This window comes from Scyliorhinus torazame, chromosome 16, assembly GCF_047496885.1.
Source record: "Scyliorhinus torazame isolate Kashiwa2021f chromosome 16, sScyTor2.1, whole genome shotgun sequence".
Lineage (NCBI taxonomy): Eukaryota > Metazoa > Chordata > Chondrichthyes > Carcharhiniformes > Scyliorhinidae > Scyliorhinus > Scyliorhinus torazame.
In genome coordinates, this window is record NC_092722.1 from 85,668,283 (window position 1) to 85,677,885 (window position 9,603).

Consider the following 9,603-nt stretch of genomic DNA (forward strand, 5'->3'; position numbering starts at 1 on the left):
GAGAATGAGAGAGTCAGAGAATGAGAGAGACAGAGAACGAGGGAATCAGAGAACGAGAGAGTCAGAGAACGAGAGAGTCAGAGAACGAGAGAGTCAGAGAACGAGAGAATCAGAGAACGAGAGAATCAGAGAACGAGAGAATCAGAGAACGAGAGAGTCAGAGAACGAGAGAATCAGAGAACGAGAGCCAGAGAATGATAGAATCAGAGAACGAGAGAGTCAGAGAACGAGGGAATCAGAGAACGAGAGAGTCAGAGAACGAGGGAATCAGAGAACGAAAGAGTCAGAGAACGAGAGAGTCAGAGAACGAGAGAGTCAGAGAACGAGGTAATCAGAGAACGAGGGAATCAGAGAACGAGAGAGTCAGAGAACGAGAGAGTCGGAGAACGAGGGAATCAGAGAACGAGGGAATCAGAGAACGAGAGAGTCAGAGAACGAGAGTGTCAGAGAACGAGAGAGACAGAGAACGAGAGAGTCAGAGAACGAGAGAATCAGAGAACGAGAAAATCAGAGAACGAGAGAATCAGAGAAAGAGTCAGAGAGCGAGAGAGTCAGAGAACGAGAGAGTCAGAGAACGAGAGAATCAGAGAACGAAAGAGTCAGAGAACGAGAGAGTCAGAGAACGAGGGACACAGAGAACGAGAGAGTCAGAGAACGAGAGAGTCAGAGATCGAGAGAGTCAGAGATCGAGAGAGTCAGAGAACGAGAGAGTCAGAGATCGAGAGAGTCAGAGATCGAGAGAGTCAGAGAACGAGGGACACAGAGAACGAGAGAGTCAGAGAACGAGAGAGTCAGAGATCGAGAGAGTCAGAGAACGAGGGACACAGAGAATCTGGGAATCAGAGAACGAGAGAGTCAGAGAACGAGAGAATCAGAGAACGAGAGAGTCAGAGATCGAGAGAGTCAGAGATCGAGAGAGTCAGAGATCGAGAGAGTCAGAGATCGAGAGAGTCAGAGAACGAGAGAGTCAGAAAACGAGAGAGTCAGAGATCGAGAGAGTCAGAGAACGAGGGACACAGAGAACGAGAGAGTCAGAAAACGAGAGAGTCAGAGAACGAGAGAGTCAGAGAACGAGAGAGTCAGAGAACGAGAGAGTCAGAGAACGAGAGATTCAGAGAACGAGAGATTCAGAGAACGAGAGAGTCAGAGAACGAGAGAGTCAGAGAACGAGAGAGTCAGAGAACGAGAGAGTCAGAGAACGAGAGAGTCAGAGAACGAGAGAGTCAGAGAACGAGAGAGTCAGAGAACGAGAGAGTCAGAGAAAGAGAGAGTCAGAGAACGAGAGAGTCAGAGAACGAGAGAGTCAGAAAACGAGAGAGTCAGAGAACGAGAGAGTCAGAGATCGAGAGAGTCAGAGAATGAGGGACACAGAGAATCTGGGAATCAGAGAACGAGAGAGTCAGAGAATGAGAGAATCAGAGAACGAGAGAGTCAGAGAACGAGAGTCAGAGAACGAGAGAGTCAGAGAACGAGAGAGTCAGAAAACGAGAGAGTCAGAGAACGAGAGAATCAGAGATCGAGAGAGTCAGAGAACGAGGGACACAGAGAATCTGGGAATCAGAGAACGAGAGAGTCAGAGAACGAGAGAATCAGAGAACGAGAGAGTCAGAAAATGAGAGAGTCAGAGAACGAGAGAGTCAGAGAATGCGAGAGTCAGAGAATGCGAGAGTCAGAGAACGAGAGAGCCAGAGAACGAGAAAATCAGAGAACGAGAGACACAGAGAACGAGAGACACAGAGAACGAGAGTCAGAGAACGAGAGAGTCGGAGAACGAGAGAGTCAGAAAACGAGAGAGTCAGAGAACGAGAGAGTCAGAGAACGAGAGAGTCAGAGAACGAGAGAGTCAGAGAACGAGAGTCAGAGAACGAGGGAATCAGAGAACGAGAGAGTCAGAGAGCGAGATAATGAGAGAACGAGAGAGTCAGAGAACGAGAGAGTCAGAGAACGAGAGAGTCAGAGAACGAGAGACACAGAGAACGAGAGAGTCAGAGAACGAGAGAGTCAGAGAACGAGAGAATCAGAGAACGAGAGAGTCAGAGAACGAGAGAGTCAGAGAACGAGGGAATCAGAGAACGAGAGAGTCAGAGAACGAGAGACACAGAGAACGAGAGAGCCAGAGAACGAGAGAGCCAGAGAACGAGAGAGAGTCAGGGGACACAGAGAACGAGAGAATCAGAGAACGAGAGAGTAGAGAACGAGAGAGTCAGAGAACGAGAGAGTCAGAGAAAGAGAGAGTCAGAGAACGAGAGAGTCAGAGAACAAGAGAGTCAGAGAACGAGAGAGTCAGAGAACGGGAGAGTCAGAGAACGGGAGAGTCAGAGAACGGGAGAGTCAGAGAACGGGAGAGTCAGAGAACGAGTGAGAGAGAGAGACAGATAACGAGTGAGAGAGAAACAGAGAATGACAGATAACGATGAGAGAGAGACAGAACGAGTGAGAGAGAGACAGAGAACGAGTGAGAGAATGACAAAGACAGACAGAGAGAGAGACAGGGAGAGAGACGAGTGAAGGAGAGAGAGACGAATGAAGGAGAGTTAGAGCGCGAGGGAGGCGGAGCGCGAGGGAGGCGGAGCGCGAGGGAGGCGGCGCGCGAGGGAGGCGGCGCGCGAGGGAGGCGGCGCGCGAGGGAGGCGGCGCGCGAGGGAGGCGGCGCGCGAGGGAGGCGGCGCGCGAGGGAGGCGGCGCGCGAGGGAGGCGGCGCGCGAGGGAGGCGGCGCGCGAGGGAGGCGGCGCGCGAGGGAGGCGGCGCGCGAGGGAGGCGGCGCGCGAGGGAGGCGGCGCGCGAGGGAGGCGGCGCGCGAGGGAGAGGGAGCGCGCGAGGGAGGCGGAGCGCGAGGGAGGCGGCGCGCGAGGGAGGCGGCGCGCGAGGGAGGCGGCGCGCGAGGGAGGCGGAGCGCGAGGGAGGCGGCGCGCGAGGGAGGCGGCGCGCGAGGGAGGCGGCGCGCGAGGGAGGCGGCGCGCGAGGGAGAGGGAGCGCGCGAGGGAGGCGGAGCGCGAGGGAGGCGGCGCGCGAGGGAGGCGGCGCGCGAGGGAGGCGGCGCGCGAGGGAGGCGGAGCGCGAGGGAGGCGGCGCGCGAGGGAGGCGGCGCGCGAGGGAGGCGGCGCGCGAGGGAGGCGGCGCGCGAGGGAGGCGGCGCGCGAGGGAGGCGGCGCGCGAGGGAGGCGGCGCGCGAGGGAGGCGGCGCGCGAGGGAGGCGGCGCGCGAGGGAGGCGGCGCGCGAGGGAGGCGGCGCGCGAGGGAGGCGGCGCGCGAGGGAGAGGGAGCGCGCGAGGGAGGGGGAGCGCGCGAGGGAGGGGGAGCGCGCGAGGGAGGGGGAGCGCGCGAGGGAGGGGGAGCGCGCGAGGGAGGAGGAGCGCGCGAGGGAGGGGGAGCGCGCGAGGGAGGGGGAGCGCGCGAGGGAGGGGGAGCGCGCGAGGGAGGCGGAGCGCGCGAGGGAGGAGGAGCGCGCGAGGGAGGCGGAGCGCGCGAGGGAGGCGGAGCGCGCGAGGGAGGCGGAGCGCGCGAGGGAGGCGGAGCGCGCGAGGGAGGCGGAGCGCGCGAGGGAGGCGGAGCGCGCGAGGGAGGCGGAGCGCGCGAGGGAGAGGCGGAGCGCGCGAGGGAGGCGGAGCGCGCGAGGGAGGCGGAGCGCGCGAGGGAGGCGGAGCGCGCGAGGGAGGGGGAGCGCGCGAGGGAGGGGGAGCGCGCGAGGGAGGCGGAGCGCGCGAGGGAGGCGGAGCGCGCGAGGGAGGCGGAGCGCGCGAGGGAGGCGGAGCGCGCGAGGGAGGCGGAGCGCGCGAGGGAGGCGGAGCGCGCGAGGGAGGCGGAGCGCGCGAGGGAGGCGGAGCGCGCGAGGGAGGGGGAGCGCGCGAGGGAGGGGGAGCGCGCGAGGGAGGCGGGAGCGCGCGAGGGAGGCGGAGCGCGCGAGGGAGGCGGCGGGCGAGGGAGAGGGAGCGCGCGAGGTAGAGGGAGCGCGCGAGGGAGGGGGAGCGCGCGAGGGAGGGGGAGCGCGCGAGGGAGGGGGAGCGCGCGAGGGAGGGGGAGCGCGCGAGGAAGGGGGAGCGCGCGAGGGAGGCGGAGCGCGCGAGGGAGGAGGAGCGCGCGAGGGAGGCGGAGCGCGCGAGGGAGGCGGAGCGCGCGAGGGAGGCGGAGCGCGCGAGGGAGGCGGAGCGCGCGAGGGAGGCGGAGCGCGCGAGGGTGGCGGAGCGCGCGAGGGAGGCGGAGCGCGCGAGGGAGGCGGAGCGCGCGAGGGAGGCGGAGCGCGCGAGGGAGGGGGAGCGCGCGAGGGAGGGGGAGCGCGCGAGGGAGGGGGAGCGCGCGAGGGAGGCGGAGCGCGCGAGGGAGGCGGAGCGCGCGAGGGAGGCGGAGCGCGCGAGGGAGGCGGAGCGCGCGAGGGAGGCGGAGCGCGCGAGGGTGGCGGAGCGCGCGAGGGTGGCGGAGCGCGCGAGGGAGGCGGAGCGCGCGAGGGAGGCGGAGCGCGCGAGGGAGGCGGAGCGCGCGAGGGAGGCGGAGCGCGCGAGGGAGGCGGAGCGCGCGAGGGAGGCGGAGCGCGCGAGGGAGGCGGAGCGCGCGAGGGAGGCGGAGCGCGCGAGGGAGGCGGAGCGCGCGAGGGAGGCGGAGCGCGCGAGGGAGGCGGAGCGCGCGAGGGAGAGAGAGCGCGCGAGGGAGAGAGAGCGCGCGAGGGAGAGAGCGCGCGAGGGAGAGAGAGCGCGAGGGAGAGAGAGCGCGAGGGAGAGAGAGCGCGAGGGAGAGAGAGCGCGAGGGAGAGAGAGCGCGAGGGAGAGAGAGCGCGAGGGAGAGAGAGCGCGAGGGAGAGAGAGCGCGAGGGAGAGAGAGCGCGAGGGAGAGAGAGCGCGAGGGAGAGCGCGCGCGAGGGAGAGAGCGCGCGAGGGAGAGCGCGCGCGAGGGAGAGCGCGCGCGAGGGAGAGCGCGCGCGAGGGAGAGCGCGCGCGAGGGAGAGCGCGCGCGAGGGAGAGCGCGCGCGAGGGAGAGCGCGCGCGAGGGAGAGCGCGCGCGAGGGAGAGCGCGCGCGAGGGAGAGCGCGCGCGAGGGAGAGCGCGCGCGAGGGAGAGCGCGCGCGAGGGAGAGCGCGCGCGAGGGAGAGCGCGCGCGAGGGAGAGCGCGCGCGAGGGAGAGCGCGCGCGAGGGAGAGCGAGCGCGAGGGAGAGCGAGCGCGAGGGAGAGCGAGCGCGAGGGAGAGAGAGCGCGAGGGAGAGAGAGCGCGAGGGAGAGAGAGCGCGAGGGAGAGAGAGCGCGAGGGAGAGAGAGCGCGAGGGAGAGTGAGCGCGAGGGAGAGAGAGCGCGAGGGAGAGAGAGCGCGAGGGAGAGAGAGCGCGAGGGAGAGAGAGCGCGAGGGAGAGAGAGCGCGAGGGAGAGAGAGCGCGAGGGAGAGAGAGCGCGAGGGAGAGAGAGCTCGAGGGAGAGCGCGCGCGAGGGAGAGCGCGCGCGAGGGAGAGCGCGCGCGAGGGGGAGCGCGCGCGAGGCGGAGCGCGCGCGAGGCGGAGCGCGCGCGAGGGAGAGCGCGCGCGAGGGAGAGCGCGCGCGAGGGAGAGCGCGCGCGAGGGAGAGCGCGCGCGAGGGAGAGCGCGCGCGAGGGAGAGCGAGCGCGAGGGAGAGAGAGCGCGAGGGAGAGAGAGCGCGAGGGAGAGAGAGCGCGAGGGAGAGAGAGCGCGAGGGAGAGAGAGCGCGAGGGAGAGAGAGCGCGAGGGAGAGAGAGCGCGAGGGAGAGAGCGCGCGAGGGAGAGAGAGCGCGAGGGAGAGCGCGCGCGAGGGAGAGCGCGCGCGAGGGAGAGCGCGCGCGAGGGAGAGCGCGCGCGAGGGAGAGCGCGCGCGAGGGAGAGCGCGCGCGAGGGAGAGAGAGCGCGAGGGAGAGAGAGCGCGAGGGAGAGAGAGCGCGAGGGAGAGAGCGCGCGAGGGAGAGCGCGCGCGAGGGAGAGCGCGCGCGAGGGAGAGCGCGCGCGAGGGAGAGCGCGCGCGAGGGAGAGCGCGCGCGAGGGAGAGCGCGCGCGAGGGAGAGCGCGCGCGAGGGAGAGCGCGCGCGAGGGAGAGCGCGAGCGAGGGAGAGCGCGCGCGAGGGAGAGCGCGCGCGAGGGAGAGCGCGCGCGAGGGAGAGCGCGCGCGAGGGAGAGCGCGCGCGAGGGAGAGAGAGCGCGAGGGAGAGAGAGCGCGAGGGAGAGAGAGCGCGAGGGAGAGCGCGCGCGAGGGAGAGAGAGCGCGAGGGAGAGAGAGCGCGAGGGAGAGAGAGCGCGAGGGAGAGAGAGCGCGAGGGAGAGAGAGCGCGAGGGAGAGAGAGCGCGAGGGAGAGAGAGCGCGAGGGAGAGCGCGCGCGAGGGAGAGCGCGCGCGAGGGAGAGCGCGCGCGAGGGAGAGCGCGCGCGAGGGAGAGCGCGCGCGAGGGAGAGCGCGCGCGAGGGAGAGAGAGCGCGAGGGAGAGAGAGCGCGAGGGAGAGAGAGCGCGAGGGAGAGCGCGCGCGAGGGAGAGCGCGCGCGAGGGAGAGCGCGCGCGAGGGAGAGCGCGCGCGAGGGAGAGCGCGCGCGAGGGAGAGAGAGCGCGAGGGAGAGAGAGCGCGAGGGAGAGAGAGCGCGAGGGAGAGAGAGCGCGAGGGAGAGAGAGCGCGAGGGAGAGAGAGCGCGAGGGAGAGAGAGCGCGAGGGAGACAGAGCGCGAGGGAGACAGAGCGCGAGGGAGACAGAGCGCGAGGGAGACAGAGCGCGAGGGAGACAGAGCGCGAGGGAGACAGAGCGCGAGGGAGACAGAGCGCGAGGGAGACAGAGCGCGAGGGAGACAGAGCGCGAGGGAGACAGAGCGCGAGGGAGACAGAGCGCGAGGGAGACAGAGCGCGAGGGAGACAGAGCGCGAGGGAGACAGAGCGCGAGGGAGACAGAGCGCGAGGGAGACAGAGCGCGAGGGAGACAGTCCTCCTGTTTCCTCCCACAGTCCAAAAGTGTGCAGGTTAGGTGGATTGGCCATGATCAATTGCCCCTTAGTGTCCAAAGGATAGGTGGGGTTACAGGGATAGGGCGTGGGGCGGGGTGCTAGGTATGGTGCTCCCTTGGAAGGTCAGTAACTCAATGGGCTGAATGGCCTCCGTCTCTCCTTGTGTACTGTAGGGATTCTATGATTCTATGACCCGGGTTCAATCCCCGCTCTGGGTCACTGTCCGTGTGGAGTTTGCACAGTCTCCCCGTGTCTGCGTGGGTGCTCACAACCCTAAGATGTGCAGGGTAGGTGGATTGGCCACACTAAATTGCCCCTTAATTGGAAATAAAAGAATTGGGTGCTGTAAATTCTTTGAAAAAGAGACTCTTTGCAACCTCCATCATTGAGCCGACCCACAGCCCGAGTCCCCAGTCTCTGCAGTGGTCCACCTTGACCCCGCCGCCCACTCCCTCAAGACTGACCTTTGACTCTCACCTGTCAGCCCTCCTCCATTGGGTTGCCTCAATCCCTCGGCAGCTGGTCTCGGGTAGGGGGTGGATGGTCAGGGATTCTTGTCCGCGGGCTGGAATTTGGAGGCAATGGCTACGATTTAAAACCTCTGGTGGCGCCGCCCCCTCCCTCCCTCCCTGCCCTCACACCCCCGCTACAACCCTGCTGATATCACTCCAACTAACCCCTCCCTAGTTAGATCAGACCCATCGGAAGGGGAGGGGGTCGTGCTTGCGGAGGGGGAGTGGGAATGAGACCGCTGTATTTTGAAGGCGGATGTGGGAGCTGTTCAGAGACACCCGTCCCCCTCCCTCCTCCCCGAACCCCGCCCCTCCTCCCCCCACGTGCACCCTCCCTTACAAGTCCCACCCACTTGCTCTAACACTTACCTTTCTCGGTCCAAAGGTCAACCTCAACTGTTGGGTTCCCCCGCGAATCGAGGATCTCACGGGCATGAATCTTGGTGATTGACATGGCAGCTCCTGAACTGAGGGAAGAAACACCGAGGGTCACAAATGGAGAGACACAGGACCGCCCTTTCCCCTGTGGGCTCAACCCCTGACCCACCCACCCCCACCAAAGGCTCACTCATCCCACCTATAAAGCTCTGGCTGCGGGGCTGTGGTAGTACCAGGTATTGCGGTACTTGAGAGGTGGATGACCATTGGTTAGACCCAGGAGTCTACCATTGGCTGATGTACATAGCTCCGCCCTGAAAGGCGGAGTATAAGAACCGTTGCCGTCCCAACAGCCTTCACTTTCTGTATCGAAGCTGCTGGGGAAGAGTTTAGCAGATTAAAGCCGATTAGTTATGAATCACTTCGTCTTGAGAGTAATTGATCGCGCATCAGGGGCCCAGAGAGCTTGATGGTGGGAGATATTCGAACTGGAAGGTTGGCACCGCTGTGGAAACCCAGTTGGAGGGTGGTAGTGGTGCACTGGACAAGGGCCAGGAGCAGGAATCAGGACTAATTCACCCCCTATTCTAAGCCCCACGGATTGGCGAGCGAAAGCAGTGAGCGAGCGCCATGCTGACGGAAGGTCAGCACTCAGGGAGCGTCATATTGCGGAGGCTCTGTACTGAGGGAGAGCTGCACTGTCAGAGGGTCAGTACTGAGGGAGTGCCGCACTGTCAGAGGGTCAGTACTGAGAGAGAGCTGCACTGTCAGAGGGTTAGTACTGAGGGAGAACTGCACTGTCCGAGGGTCAGTACTGAGGGAGTGCCGCACTGTCAGAGGGTCAGTGCTGAGAGAGAGCTGCACTGGCAGAGGGTCAGTACTGAGGGAGAGCTGCACTATCAGAGCGTCAGTACTGAGGGATTGCTGCACTGTCAGAGGGTCAGTACTGAGGGAGAACTGCACTGTCAGAGGGTCAGTACTGAGGGAGAGCTGCACTGTCAGAGGGTCAGTACTGAGGGATTGCTGCACTGTCAGAGGGTCAGTACTGAGGGAGAACTGCACTGTCAGAGATTCAGTACTGAGGGAGAGCTGCACTATCAGAGGGTCAGTATTGAGGGAGAACTGCACTGTCAAAGGGTCAGTGCTGAGGGATTGCTGCACTGTCAGAGGGTCAGTACTGAGGGAGTGCTGCACTGTCAGAGGGTCAGTACTGAGGGAGTGCTGCACTGTCAGAGGGTCAGTACTGAGGGAGAGCTGCACTATCAGAGGGTCAGTATTGAGGGTGAGGGAGAACTGCACTGTCAGAGGGTCAGAGGGTCAGTACTGAGGGACTGCTGCGCTGTCAGAGGGTCAGTATTGAGAGAGTGGCGCACTGTCAGAGGGTCAGTACTGAGGGAGTGCCGCACTGTCAGAGGGTCAGTACTGAGGGAGAGCTGCACTACCAGAGGGTCAGTATTGAGGGAGAACTGCACTGTCAGAGGGTCAGAGGGTCAGTACTGAGGGACTGCTGCGCTGTCAGAGGGTCAGTATTGAGAGAGTGGCGCACTGTCAGAGGGTCAGTACTGAGGGAGTGCCGCACTGTCAGAGGGTCAGTACTGAGGGAGTGTCGCACTGTCAGAGGGTCAGTACTGAGCGAGTGCTGCACTGTCAGAGGGTCAGTGCTGAGGGAGTGCTGCACTGTCAGAGGGTCAGTATTGAGAGAGTGCCGGACTGTCAGAGGGTCAGTACTGAGGGAGTGCTGCACTGTCAGAGGGTCAGTACTGAGGGAGTGTCGCACTGTCAGAGGGTCAGTACTGAGCGA

At 64.5% G+C, this 9,603-nt stretch overlaps 1 protein-coding gene across 1 annotated transcript in view; it reads right to left on the reverse strand.

Annotated features, from left to right (window-relative positions):
• The window catches only part of LOC140392921 (gamma-enolase), a 185,058-nt gene extending 177,168 nt beyond the window's left edge, over positions 1-7,890 (reverse strand). The window contains exon 1 of the mRNA XM_072478703.1: positions 7,794-7,890. Within this exon, the coding sequence (XP_072334804.1) occupies positions 7,794-7,878 (85 nt within the window). The 5' untranslated portion in view covers positions 7,879-7,890. The remainder of the gene's footprint in view (positions 1-7,793) is intronic.
• Between the last annotated feature and the right edge of the window lie 1,713 nt (positions 7,891-9,603).